Source organism: Chiloscyllium punctatum, chromosome 42 (genome assembly GCF_047496795.1).
Source record: "Chiloscyllium punctatum isolate Juve2018m chromosome 42, sChiPun1.3, whole genome shotgun sequence".
Taxonomy (NCBI): Eukaryota; Metazoa; Chordata; class Chondrichthyes; order Orectolobiformes; family Hemiscylliidae; genus Chiloscyllium; species Chiloscyllium punctatum.
The window spans coordinates 2,733,843-2,751,033 of record NC_092780.1 but is presented as its reverse complement, the minus strand read 5'-3'; the positions used below and the strand labels follow the sequence as shown (position 1 = coordinate 2,751,033).

At 44.2% G+C, this 17,191-nt stretch overlaps 1 protein-coding gene across 1 annotated transcript in view; it reads left to right on the top strand.

Annotated features, from left to right (window-relative positions):
• The window catches only part of LOC140465634 (trafficking kinesin-binding protein 1-like), a 41,400-nt gene extending 37,239 nt beyond the window's left edge, over positions 1-4,161 (top strand). Inside the window, exon 15 of the mRNA XM_072561195.1 lies at positions 1,134-4,161. Within this exon, the coding sequence (XP_072417296.1) occupies positions 1,134-1,878 (745 nt within the window). The 3' untranslated portion in view covers positions 1,879-4,161. The remainder of the gene's footprint in view (positions 1-1,133) is intronic.
• The last annotated feature ends 13,030 nt before the right edge of the window (positions 4,162-17,191 follow it).

Sequence of the window (17,191 nt, the reverse complement as noted above, 5' to 3'; positions counted from 1 at the left end):
GAGCGTCGGAGGCTGAGGGGTGACCTTATAGAGGTTTATAAAGTCACGAGGAACATGGATAGGGTAAGTAACCACCGTCTTTTCCCTGGGATAGAAGAACCCAAAGGGCATAGGTTTAAGGTGAGAGAGGAAAGATTTAAAAGGGACATAAGGGACAACTTTTTCACACAGAGAGTGATGTACGTATGGACTCACCTGGTACAATTACAGCATTTAAAAGGCATCTGGATGGATGTATGAATAGGAAGGTTTAGTGGGCTATGGGCCAAATGCTGGCAAATGGGACTAGATTAGTTGAGGATATCTGGTCGGCATGGACGAGTTGGACCATTTTGTGCTGTACATCCCTATGAGTGTATTTTAATGTTTTTGATAAGGCCTGTCATTCTCTGCAGCTAAATTCTGCTTGTGATTTCATCGCTGAATTTCACCAATGTTCATAATTTCCTTTGCTAAACGTCACCCACTGGAATCTGTTCTGAGGAAAATGTGGATTTGAAACTGTGATTTTAAATCATTGATCTAATCAAGGGATTCAGTTGGAGGAATGATCAGGGTCTAACATTGATGTAAACCTTTGGATTTACTTAACGGTAGGCAACCGCTGGGCTGGGTTCAGGTTTATTGGATGAGCAGAGTTGGGGAGTGGGAGATAGGGTTGGGGGATAGAAGGAGCAGAGTGTAAGGTGGGAGCTCACATTAAACTACTTTATGATTTGGAGACGCTGGTGTTGGACTGGGGTGTACAAAGTTAAAAAATCACACAACACCAGGTTACAGTCCAACTATAACCTGGTGTTGTGTGATTTTTAACTTTAAACTACTTTATGCTGTAAGACTCATACCACATAAAACAGAACCTTCGGTCCAACTAATCCACGCTGACCACGTTCCCAAACTTTGTCGCCTCTTGCTCAACATTTAATGAACAGTGACACTCATACCCCAAATATTCTGGCTAATGTTTGATTAATACAGGAAGCACATTTTTAAACTTGGGGCACACTCAATGTGATGATTCCTTTGTCTATATCAGGCTCCCTTTAGAAGGTTGTCATGTTGTCCCATTGCTGCATTATTTGATGTCATTGTGAAATATATTACTGAGTGTTCCACCCTCTATTCTCTTCCAGTTTACATCACACCCCAACTCCCTCATGTGCCAGTGCTGGCAAGTTGAGGTCTATCTCATCTGACGGCAACTTGGCCGGACTGAGGCCCATATCTTCATGTGGGAATTTCGACAGATTTTGGCCAACTTCATCATCTGGGAATTTCAACACATTGACCGCTACCCCGACCAGTAGAAACTCTAGTACATTCGGGACCAGTGTGTCGAACGTGGACTTGGAGGCATTGAGAGCAACGCGCTGCAGTCCACAGCGTAAACGTTACGTATCCGAGTCTGCCACTAACCTGAGAGAGCACACCATCACAATGAGCACCTCACTCGGGTTAGTGACACTGTTAAAGGAACACGGGATCTCTGCAGCCATGTATGACCTGATCTGTAATGTTGAAGACGGTGTAGTGGACGATACTGCCACTGTTCAGCAGCACTCCGACACAACCCTGCCCAGCTTCCCAAGCTCTGAACCACCTCTGCTCTCCCTCTCAAAGCCCCCGTTCGACCTGAGCCATACCAGCCCACCTCAGAAACCCTTCCTCACCTCGAGTTTGGCCAGGTCAATGCTCAACAGGATGGACAGTTCCGAGGACGGAAGGAGCCCGAGTGACACCAGGAACCAAAGAAACATCTTCAGCTTAAACCTGGTGGAGAAACTGAAGCGACTTGGTTTAGACAAAGTGGTGGCCAGAGGAATGGTCAACGCTGAGAGCAAAAGGTTGACACGCCTTACACGAAGGTTCAGCACGTGAGAAACAGCAACAGCAAAGCTTCCCCTTCGCCAGGGTGGTGACGCTGGGAGTCCATTCTTAATGATCAGCGTGGATGGGCCCCTTTCTCCCCATGACCTCTCCCCTCTGCCCCATGACCCCTCACAAACCTCATCCTTCCCTTTCCCTACCTGCTCTGTGTTTAAAAACTGAACCTGGTCATTACACTCTGCAATACTTGCCATCAGTCAGTGCAAGGCCCATTCCACCTTCTTTGAGTTTTTTGTGCATTACGCAGGCTGGTTTGGTTGATTCACAAGTAAGTTATCTGTTAAATGTTCAATAATAATCAATGACCGCATGTTTGAAAAGAGAGGGCTAATATGAAGTGAGTTGGTGTGAGCTGGCAGGTACAGTTGCCTGGTTGGTGTTATTGAAGGAGGGTAGGGTGATGGTCTTTCAATATTCAGTGTCTGGGTATCTCCACTGCCAGACTGATCAATAACATGCTTCCTGGACAAATCTGCTGTACTTTACTTATTGCCATCCTTTGTGAAATCTCCACAGGATATAAATTCTATGGATTTTATTCCCCAGTAATAATGATGTAATCACAGAGCTCAGACGACCTTGAGAATGCTGGAGGTTGCACTTTAACCTCATTTGATGTCTTGAGCCATTGCCTGCAGCTTCTCTGTGTCAGTGTTTGACCGTGAATGAAGTCCTGAACACTCCAATCAGTAACTGTCATAACCAGAGCTTTACTTGAAGTCCAATCTCTGTGGAATATCATCTGACCACTTCTTGGTTTTCTGGCTTGTAGGAAAGTTGATAGTTCTGTGGAAGGGAAAATGTCCAAGCTTTGGAATAACGAGCACTTGTAAGTTCTGAGTCCGTCAACAGTCTGTAAAACGCTGAGTTGTTCCAGTGGAACTTGCTCTATTGTTCCCATGAAGGATCAGTACAGGCAGAACACAACTGGCTTGCTAGACTAGTGAATCAACACTTGAACTGAACAACTTGGCACTTACACCAGGACAATGAACAATGACCCACAACAAATGTTATTTTTGACTGTAACTTTCAGGGTAATTCGGTTAGTTTTATTATTTCCTTAAAAATCAGCAAATTTTGATTTTTGGAGAATACCTTCGACTTTTGTTGACTGTTTGACCTTTGCATTCTGTGGTGACATTTAAATTCAGTGTTAACAACAAAGTAAAATTGAAGGGGTATAATAGAATTTCTAAAATTTACAAATCAAAATTCCTTTGTGTTTATAACCCTCTGTCAACATTGAGAAAAATCTTCCTATCAAAGCAAGATGAATGCCTGGATAATTCAACAAAGTTACAGTGAAGCTCGGGGAGTTTTCCGAACACAGTTGTAAAAGGTGCTTTGTTCTGTAATCCTGAACCCACTTTTGGCAAAATCCTTCAAACTTTGTTTTCAAATGTTCAATTAGCACCATTACCTTTAGCACCCAGCCTCCATTACTTTTCAGGAGAGAGTTGCAGATCTTCCAGTCCAGACTTTGTGTGAAAAGGTGCTTTCTGATATCACCCTGAACTTGAATCATTGTCGATTCATGAGCCATTTCAGAGAAGCAATATTGCTTCAGTGATGTAGTTAAACTTTAATGCTAAAGCAGTGAATGTCTGGAACATTAGAACCTTCACTGGATTTTCACCTGTTAATTTTCCAGAGCCCTAACCTGTTTCCTGTTTGGATCATTCTGGAATCTTTGAGCCTCCCATAATTGAATGTCTGAGCAAAATAACACTGAGCCTCCTTCTGAATAAATTCGGACACGTGCAGATCATTCTGAAATGTAGCTGCCCTCACTGCCAGCTTCTGCCCATTTATCAACTGCCCTTAGCAGTGATGTATTTCACATTTTGTTCTCAATTTCTGCCCCGTGGGCAGCCCTGGTCCTTAACCACTGACTTATTCTTAAGATTCTGTCGCCAATCATTCCCCTCTCTCCCATCCCCAAACAGGAATGCAATGTTGAGACTGAACAGTCTGTGTTTGATGCATCTTGCTTGTTTATTTGCAGTTTTAGTGCAAAGTTATACTGTATTTTAGGAAGTAAGATGGCGCATAAACCTGACCCAGTTGGAGTATTGTAGCTGAGTGAAATTTTTAAGGTAATGCGATGATTTTGGAAATTGCCGTGATACTGCATCGCAGGAATTCAGCCAATGGGCAGACCTTACGTCTGATGTGTCAGGTGGAAAAGTCAAAGATAAAGTTTAATCCTGTAAAGATTTGTAATTTTTTAAAATTAAGGGTAGTAATAAAGAAGCAGATATTGAAGGTAAATGAGTTTGAGTAACTGGTGTAAATGGTTCCTGACTGTCCCTCCTCTGTTTTCTCATCTTCCTATCGACTCTCAAAGGTCTCTCCAACTCCCCTCCTCACAAACATCCTGCCATCTCATTGCCCCCAATTCCTCAGGGATTCTTTATACATAAATATCACTTCATGACACATGGGGAATGTGGGGAGCATCTTGTGTCCAGAGAGATTGAACATATCAGTGACTGAGCTTCAACTGCTCTCAGTTCCTATCTCTATCAGTAAGACTCACAATTTGTTGTCACATGTGAGATTTTTAGGGACTGTCAGTTAAAGTGGAATCTGATGACACTGAGGTATCCATCGGTTGATTAGTTTTTGTAATCATACTCATGCAATCACTGTAACGATCCAGTTTCATCTCTGTAACACCACCGTCTCAGTTGTTCCACTGTGGAAACCTTCACTCATGCCTTTGTCACCTCCAGATTCGATTATCCCAATACACCTTGACCCTCCAAAGCCCAGCTGCTCACACTGTAACTCAGAGCGAGTCCTGTCCCCCATTGCCTTCACTTCACTTGCTGACCAACACTAGCTGCTAAACTTTAAAATTCTCATCCATTTTCCCAAACCCCTTCACTGCCTCGAGCTGCCCAACTCTGTAATCCCCTCCAGCCGGACAATCCTCACAGATATCTCAGCTCCTGTAGTTCAGGCCCTCTTGTTCATTCCCATTGGAATCAGTCCTCTATAGGTGGCTGTGTTTTCAGGTGTCCGGGAACCAAACTCTGGAACTTCCTCACTCAATGTATGAGCCTCTCAAACTCTAGTTCCTCATTTAAGACACACTTTAAAATGCACCTTGACCAGGGATGGCCTCCTGAGTGGCTTGGTGACCTTTGTTTTATAATTCTCTTATGAACTTTACATTTACAGACTGCCCTTAAGGTAGATTGATGTTGTTGTAATAATAAGTTCAAGAACCACCTCAGGGGGTTGTCAGTCCCAGGGTTGTCACAGATTCTGAACCATCTGGCAATTTCCTGGTTTAAAGTTAGGTCTAAACTTTCCCTTATTCCTCGCTGCTCCTTTCTGCCTTCCCAATAACTGGAGAATTTCCAGTAGCACACAGATGGAAAGTGCTGGGGAACCTCAACAGGTCCGGCAGCAGCTGTGAAAGGAGCAGTAAAGTTAAAGAAAGTCATTGGACTCGAAACGTTAACTTTCTTTCTCCACAGATGCTGCCAGCTCTGCTGAGCTTCTCCAGCACGTTCTCTCTTCTCTAAGACTTTGAGCAACTGCAGAATTTTTCAGCTCCATTGAAGACAGCCATCAGTTAACACAGACACACCACACCCGTAATGCCAGCAAACAGCATCAGACATCTCACCATAGGCTTTTTATGTTCTGGCTATTCAGTATTTTTACAAGTTGCGCTGGCAAGGTAGGTTTTAATAGCAAGTCTTCCTACCCAGGTCTGTCTGATACTTGCTCAAGTATGGGTCTTGGTATCTCTGCAGGCTTCCAAGACAGCACTGAAGCTGCAAAAGAAATCACTTGGACACCAAGGAACACAGACGTTGAACCTACACATCTTTCTAAATTGATATGTTCAGAGATATTACACACCTCAGGAGCAAAGGAGGCTTGAAACTCAACCTCCAGGCTCAGATGTAGAGACATTACCATTTGCCACAAGAGCCCTGGCATCAAGCCTACACATACACACATTATAATCCAAAGCCTAGTCCACAAGCCCAGCCAAATGCTTAAACATAATCAAAGAACCAGCCTCTCACCGCCCCCCCCACTTACCCAGATTGGTCTATCCCAAAGGCAGAGCGCGTCCAATCACAGATCAGAATAAGTCCAGATAGAGTCAACATTCAGCCAAGAAGAGAGGACGATCCATTAGGATGCAGAGTGCTGTCTATGAGCTCATCCCAGGTGTAAATAATGTATTCTTTAATCACTCAATCACCTGCAGTAAGGTGAATAATAGTTGGGTCATTTTATAAATATTTATTTGCAGAATACCGGTAATTTGAGAACTTGATTTTTGATCTTCCAAAGCCTCATGTGTTTAGATGAGAATGAAAAGCCCCCCCACCCTAATGCACATATACCACAGACTTGCATTTTCAAAGAGACCGAGGCACTAACACCTCCCTTCACACACAGGCACACACACACCTCCCTTCACACACTCCTATACACACACACACACACACACACACACAAACACACACAGGTACTCCTATACACAAACACATACACACACAGGCACTCCTATACACACACACACACACACACACACACACACAGGCACTCCTATACACACACACACACACACACACAGACACTCCTATACACACACACACACACACACAGGCACTCCTATACACAAACACATACACACACAGGCACTCCTATACACACACACACACACACAGGCACTCCTATACACACACACACAGGCACTCCTATACACAAACACACACACACACAGGCACTCCTATACACAAACACACACACACACACACACACTCCTATACACACACACACACACACAGGCACTCCTATACACACACACACACACAGACACTCCTATACACACACACACACACACAGGCACTCCTATACACACACACACACACACAGGCACTCCTATACACAAACACACACACACACAGGCACTCCTATACACAAACACACACTCCTATACACACACACACAGGCACTTCTATACACAAACACATACACACACAGGCACTCCTATACACACACACACACACACAGGCACTCCTATACACACACACACAGGCACTCCTATACACAAACACACACACACACAGGCACTCCTATACACAAACACACACACACACACACTCCTATACACACACACACACACAGGTACTCCTATACACAAACACATACACACACAGGCACTCCTATACACACACACACACACAGGCACTCCTATACACACACACACAGGCACTCCTATACACAAACACACACACACACAGGCACTCCTATACACAAACACACACACACAGGCACTCCTATACACACACGCAGGCACTCCTATACACACACACATACACACACACAGGCACTCCTATACACACACACACACAGGCACTCCTACACAAACACACACACACAGGCACTCCTACACAAACACACACACACAGGCACTCCTATACACACACACAGGCACTCCTATACACAAACACACACACAGGCACTCCTATATACATTGTTGTGGTTCTGTTCGCCGAGCTGGGAATTTGTCTTGCAAGTGTTTCGTCCCCTGTCTAGGTGACATCCTCAGCGCTTCACAGGAGGCTCCCAAGCACTGAGGATGTCACCTAGACAGGGGACGAAACGTTTGCAACACAAATTCCCAGCTCGGCGAACAGAACCACAACAACGAGCACCCGAGCTACAAATCTTCTCCCAAACTTTGAACTCCTATACACACACACACACACACACACACACACACACACACACAGGCACTCCTATATATATATATATATACACACACACACATAGAGGAACTCCTACACACACACACACACAGGCACCCCTATATACACACACACACTCCTATATATACACACACTCCTATATACACACACACATTCACTCCTATATACACACACTCCTATATATATACACACACACACTCATTCCTATATATACACACACACATAGAGGAACTCCTACACACACACACACAGGCACCCCTATATACACACACACACTCCTATATATACACACACTCCTATATACACACACACATTCACTCCTATATACACACACTCCTATATATACACAGACACTCCTATACACACACACACTCCTATATGTATACACACACTCTCCTATATACACACACTCACACTCATTCCTATATACACACACACACTCCTATATATACACACACACTCCTATATACACACACTCCTATACACACACACACTACCACTCATTCCTATATACACACACACTCCTATATACACACACCTACTCCTATATACACACACCCCTATATATACACACACACACTCCTATATACACAAACACACTCCCACACACTCCTATATACACACACGCACTCCTATATCCACACACACTCCTATATACACACACATACACACACACTCCTATATACACACACACTCCTATATATACACACACACTCCTATATATACACACACTCCGATATCCACACACACTCCTATATACACACACATACACACACACTCCTATATACACACACACTCCTATATATACACACACACTCCTATATACACACACACTCCGATATACACACACACTCCTATATATACACACACACACCTATACACACACACACACTCCTATATACACACACACTCCTATATACACACACACTCCCATATACACACACACCTATATAGACACACACTCCTATATACACACACCTATGCACAAACACACACACTTATAGCTACACACACAAACACACACTCCTATATATGTGCACGCTCCTATATACACACACTCCTATATATATACACACACTCCTATATATACACACCTATGCATAAACACACACACTCACCTATATATATACACACACCTATATACATACATATACACACACACCCATATTCCTATACACACACACCCACACTCCTATATATACACACACTCCTATATACACACACACTCCTATATATAAACACACACTCCTATATACACACACACACACTCCTATATACACACACACTCCTATATACACACACACTCCTATACACACACACACACTCCTATATACACACACAGTCCTATATACTCACACTCCTATATACACACTCATATACACACACATACACTCCTATATATACACACACTCCTATATATACACACATTCCTAAATATACACACACCCCTATATATACACACACACTCCTACACACACACGCTCCTATATACACACACATACACACACACTCCTATATACACACACACCCCTATATATACACACACACTCCTATACACACACACACACTCCTATATACACACACACTCCTATATATACACACACTCCTATACACACACACACTCCTATATACACACACAGACACGCTCCTATATACACACAACTATGCACAAACACACACTCACACCTATACACACACACTCCTATATATACACACACTCCTATATATACACACACTCCTATATACACACAGTCCTGTATATATACGCACACTCCTATATACACACACACTCCTATATACATACACCTATGCACAAGCACACACACTCACCTATATATACACACACACCTATACACACACATATACACACACACCCACACTCCTGTATATATATATATATATACACACACTCCTATATACACACATATACATACACATCCACACTCCTATACACCCACCAACACTCCTATATACACTCACACTCCTATATACGCACACACTCACACACACACACTCCTATATACACACACACTCTGATATACACACACACCTATATATACACGCACACTCCTATATACATACACACACACACTCCTATATACACAGACACACTCCTATATACACACACACTCCTATATACACACACATACACACACACACTCCTATATATGCACACACACCCCTATATATACACACACACTCCTCTATATACACACACACTCCGATACACACACACACCTATATATACACACACTCTCCTATATACATAAACACACACTCCTACATATATACACACACACTCCTATATACACACACACTCCAATATACACACACTCCTATATACACAAACACACACACTCCTATACACACACACACTCCTATATACACACAAACACTCCTATACAATCCTAAGTACACACACACTCCTATACACAAACACACACGCTCCTATATACACTACACACTCCTATACACACACACACACTCCTATATAGATATACACACTCCTATATACACACACACACTCCTACATACACACACACTCCTATACAAACACACTCCTTTACACACACACTCCTATACAAACACACACACACACTCCTATACACACACACACTCCTATATACACACACACACTCCTACATACACACACACATACTCCTATATACACACACACCTATATACACACACACACAAATTCCTATACACACTCACACACACACACCATCCTATATACACACACACACACAGGTACTCCTATACACACAGACACACACACACATACACACACAGGCACTCCTATACACACACACAGGCACTCCTACACACACACACACACACAGGCACTCCTATACACACACACACACACACACACACACAGGCACTCCTATACACACACACACACAAATTCCTATACACACTCACACACACGCACCATCCTATACACACTCACACGCACACACTCCTATATACACACACACACACACACACACACAGGCACTCCTATACACACACACACACAGGCACTCCTATACACACACACACACAGGCACTCCTATATACACACACACAAATTCCTATACACACTCACACACACGCACCATCCTATACACACTCACACACACACACTCCTATATACACACACACACACACACAGGGACTCCTATACACACACACACACACACACACACAGGCACTCCTATACACACACACACACACACACACACAGGCACTCCGATACACACACACACACACACACACACAGGCACTCCTACACACACACACACAGACACTCCGATACACACACACACACACAGGCACTCCGATACACACACACACACACAGGCACTCCTATACACACACACACACACACACACACAGGCACTCCTACACACACACACACACACACACAGGCACTCCTATACACACACACACACACACACAGGCACTCCTACACACACACACACACACACACACAGGCACTCCTACACACACACACACACACACACAGGCACTCCTATACACACACACACACACACAGGCACTCCTACACACACACACACACACACACACACAGGCACTCCTACACACACACACAGGCACTCCTATACACACACACACACACACAGGCACTCCTACACACACACACACACACACACAGGCACTCCTACACACACACACACACACACACACACAGGCACTCCTACACACACACACACACACACAGGCACTCCTATACACATTGTTGTGGTTCTGTCCGCTGAGCTGGGAATTTGTATTGCAGACATTTCGTCCCCTGTCTAGGTGACATCCTCAGTGCTTGGGAGCCTCCTGTGAAGCGCTTCTGTGATCTTTCCTCCGGCATATCACTATAGGGATACAAACCACTATAAATGCCGGAGGAAAGATCACAGAAGCGCTTCACAGGAGGCTCCCAAGCACTGAGGATGTCACCTAGACAGGGGACGAAATGTCTGCAATACAAATTCCCAGCTCAGCGGACAGAACCACAACAACGAGCACCCAAGCTATAAATCTTCTCACAAACTTTGAACTCCTATACACACACACACACACACACAGGCACTCCTATACACAAACACACACACACGCACACACACACACATACAGGCACTCCTATACACACACACACACACACACACAGGCACTCCTATATACACACACACACACACACACACACACAGAGGCACTCCTATACAAACACACGGACACACACACAGGCACCCCTATATACACACACACACTCCTATATACACACACACTTCTATATATACACACACACACACTCCTATATATACACACACACACACTCCTATACAATCCTATATACACACACTCCTATACACAAACACACACGCTCCTATATACACACACACTCCTATACACACGCACACTCCCATATACACACACACTCCTATATACACACACACTCCTACATACACACACACTCCTATACAAACACACACACACACTCCTATACACACACAATCCTATATACACGCACACACCTATACATACACACATTTCTTTATACACACACACACTCCTATACATACACACACACTCCTATATACACGCACGTACCTATACACACACACACTCCTATATACACACACACACTCTTATATACACACACACATACTCCTATATATACACACACACTCCTATACACACACACACTCCTATACACACTCACACGCACACACCATCCTATACACACTCACACACACACTCCTATACATACACACACACACAAACACTCCTATACACACACACACACAGGCACTCCTACACACAAACACACACACAGGCACTCCTATACACACACACACACACACACACACACACACACACACACACAGGCACTCCTATACGCACACACACACAGGTACTCCTATACACAAACACACACACACAGGCACTCCTATACACACACACACACACACACACAGGCACTCCTATACACACACACACATGTCGGCACTCCTATACACACACACACACACACACACACACAGGCACTCCTATACACACACACACACACACGTAGGCACTCCTATACACACACACACACACACACAGGCACTCCTATACACACACACACACACACGTAGGCACTCCTATACACACACACACACACACAGGCACTCCTATACACACACACACACACACACGTAGGCACTCCTATACACACACACAAACACACACACACACAGAGGCACTCCTATACAAACACACACACACACACACACAGGCACCCCTATACACACACACACTCCTATATATACACACTCTCCTATATACACACACACTCCTATATACACACACACTCCTATATATACATGCACACACACACTCCTATATTCACACACACACTCCTACATTCACACACACACACACACTCCTATACAATCCTATATACACACACGCTCCTATATACACACACACTCCTATACACACACACTCCTATATACACACACACACCCCTATACAAACACACTCCTTTACACACACTCCTATACAAACACACACACACACTCCTATACACACACACTCCTATATACACGCACACACCTATACACACACACACTCCTATATACACACACACACTCCTATTTACACACACACACTCCTATACACATGCACGCACCTATACACACACACACTCCTATATACACACACGCACTCCTATACACACACACACACTCCTATATACACGCACGCACGCACCTATACACACACACACTCCTATATACACACACATACTCCTATACACACACACACAGACACAGGCACTCCTATACATACACACACACACAAACACACACAGGCACTCCTATACACACACACACACACACACACACAGGCACTCCTACACACACACACACACACACACACACACACAGGCACTCCTATACACACACACACACACACACACAGGCACTCCTATACACACACACACGCGCACACACACACAGGTACTCCTATACACACACAGACACACACACACACAGGCACTCCTATACACACACAGACACACACACAGGCACTCCTATACACAAACCCACACACACAGGCACTCCGATACACACACACACACACACACACACACACACAGGCACTCATATACACAAACACACACACACAGGCACTCCTACACACACACACACAGGCACTCCTATACACACACACAGGCACTCCTATACACACACACACACACACACACACAGGCACTCCTATACACACACACACACACACACACACACAGGCACTCCTATACACACACAGACACACACACACAGGCACTCCTATACACACACAGACACACACACACAGGCACTCCTATACATACATACACACACACACACAGGCACTCCTATACACATACAGACACACACACACAGGCACTCCTATACACAAACCCACACACACAGGCACTCCGATACACACACACACAAACACACACACACAGGCACTCCTATACACAAACACACACACACAGGCACTCCTACACACACACACACAGGCACTCCTATACACACACACACACACACAGGCACTCCTATATACATTGTTGTGGTTCTGTTCGCCGAGCTGGGAATTTGTCTTGCAAGTGTTTCGTCCCCTGTCTAGGTGACATCCTCAGTGCTTGGGAGCCTCCTGTGAAGTGCTTCTGTGATCTTTCCTCCGGCATATCACTATAGGGATACAAACCACTATAAATGCCGGAGGAAAGCTCACAGAAGTGCTTCACAGGAGGCTCCCAAGCACTGAGGATGTCACCTAGACAGGGGACGAAACACTTGCAAGACAAATTCCCAGCTCGGCGAACAGAACCACAACAACGAGCACCTGAGCCACAAATCTTTTCACAAACTTTGAACTCCTATACACACACACACACACACACACACACAGGCACTCCTATACACACACACACACACAGGCACTCCTATACACATACACACACACAGGCACTCCTATATATATAATATATATATATACACACACACAGGCACTCCTATACACACACACACACACACAGAGGCACTCCTATACAAACACACAGACACACACAGGTACCCCTATATACACACACACACACTCCTATATATACACACACTCCTGTATATACACACACACTCCTATATACACACACCTATGCACAAACACATACACACACCTATACACACACACCTATACACACACATATACACACACCCACACTCCTATATATATATACACACACACACTCCTATATACACACATATACATACTCCTATATGCACACATAATCCTATATACACACACACTCCCACTCATTCCTATATATACACACACTCTCCTATGCACACACACTCCTATATACACAAACACACACACTCCTATACACATACACACTCCTATATACACACACACTCCTATATACACACACACACTCCTATACACACACACACACTCCAATATACACAAACACACACACTCCTATACACATACACACTCCTATATACACTTACACACTCCTATATACACACACACACTCCTATATACACACACACACACTCCTATATTCACACACACACTCCTATACAATCCTATATACACACATGCTTCTATATACACACACACACACTCCTATATACATACACACACTCCTATACAAACACACTCCTATACACACACACTCCTATATACACACACACACACAGGCACCCCTATACACACACACACACTCCTATATATACACACTCTCCTATATACACACACACTCCTATATACACACACACTCCTATATATACACGCGCACACACACTCCTATATTCACACACACACTCCTATACAATCCTATATACACACATGCTCCTATATACACACACACTCCTATACACACACACACCCCTATACAAACACACTCCTTTACACACACTCCTATACAAACACACTCCTTTACACACACACCCCTATACAAACACACTCCTTTACACACACTCCTATACAAACACACACACACACTCCTATACACACACTATCCTATACAAACACACTCCTTTACACACACTCCTATACAAACACACACACACACTCCTATACACACACTCTCCTATACACACACACTCTCTTACACACACACACCCCTATACAAACACACTCCTTTACACACACTCCTATACAAACACACACACACACTCCTATACACACACTATCCTATACAAACACACTCCTTTACACACACTCCTATACAAACACACACACACACTCCTATACACACACTCTCCTATACACACACACTCCTATACACACACACACACACACTCCTATACACACACTCTCCTATACACACACACTCTCCTATACACACACACTCTCCTATTTACACACACAGGCACTCCTATATACATTGTTGTGGTTCTGTTCGCCGAGCTGGGAATTTGTCTTGCAAGTGTTTCGTCCCCTGTCTAGGTGACATCCTCAGTGCTTCACAGGAGGCTCCCAAGCACTGAGGATGTCACCTAGACAGGGGACGAAACATCTGCAACACAAATTCCCAGCTAGGCGAACAGAACCACAACAACGAGCACCCGAGCTACAAATCTTCTCCCAAACTTTGAACTCCTATACACACACACACACACACAGGCACTCCTATACACATACACAGGCACTCCTATACACACACACACACACAGGCACTCCTATACACACACGTAGGCACTCCTATACACACACACACGGGCACTCCTATACACACACACACACACACACACACACGTAGGCACTCCTATACACACACACACACACACACACACACACACACGTAGGCACTCCTATACACACACACACACAGGCACTCCTATACACACACACACACAGGCACTCCTATACACACACACACACACACACACAGGCACTCCTATACACACACACACACACACACACGTAGGCACTCCTATACACACACACACACACAGGCACTCCTATACACACACACACACAGGCACTCCTATACACACACACACACAGGCACTCCTATATACACACACACACACACACACACACACACACAGGCACTCCTATACACACACACAGAGGCACTCCTATACAAACACACAGACACACACAGGTACCCCTATATACACACACACACTCCTATATACACACACACACTCCTATATACACACACCTATGCACAAACACACACACTCACACCTATACACACACACTCCTGTATATACACACACACTCCTATATACACACACCTATGCACAAACACATACACCCACACTCCTATATATATATATACACACACACATATACATACACACCCACACTCCTATACACTCACCCACACTCCTATATACACACACACTCCCACTCATTCCTATATATACACACTCTCCTATGCACACACTCCTATATACACACACACACTCCTATATTCACACACCCACACTCCTATACAATCCTATATACACACACGCTTCTATACACACACACTCCTATACAAACACACACTCCTATACACACACCCACCC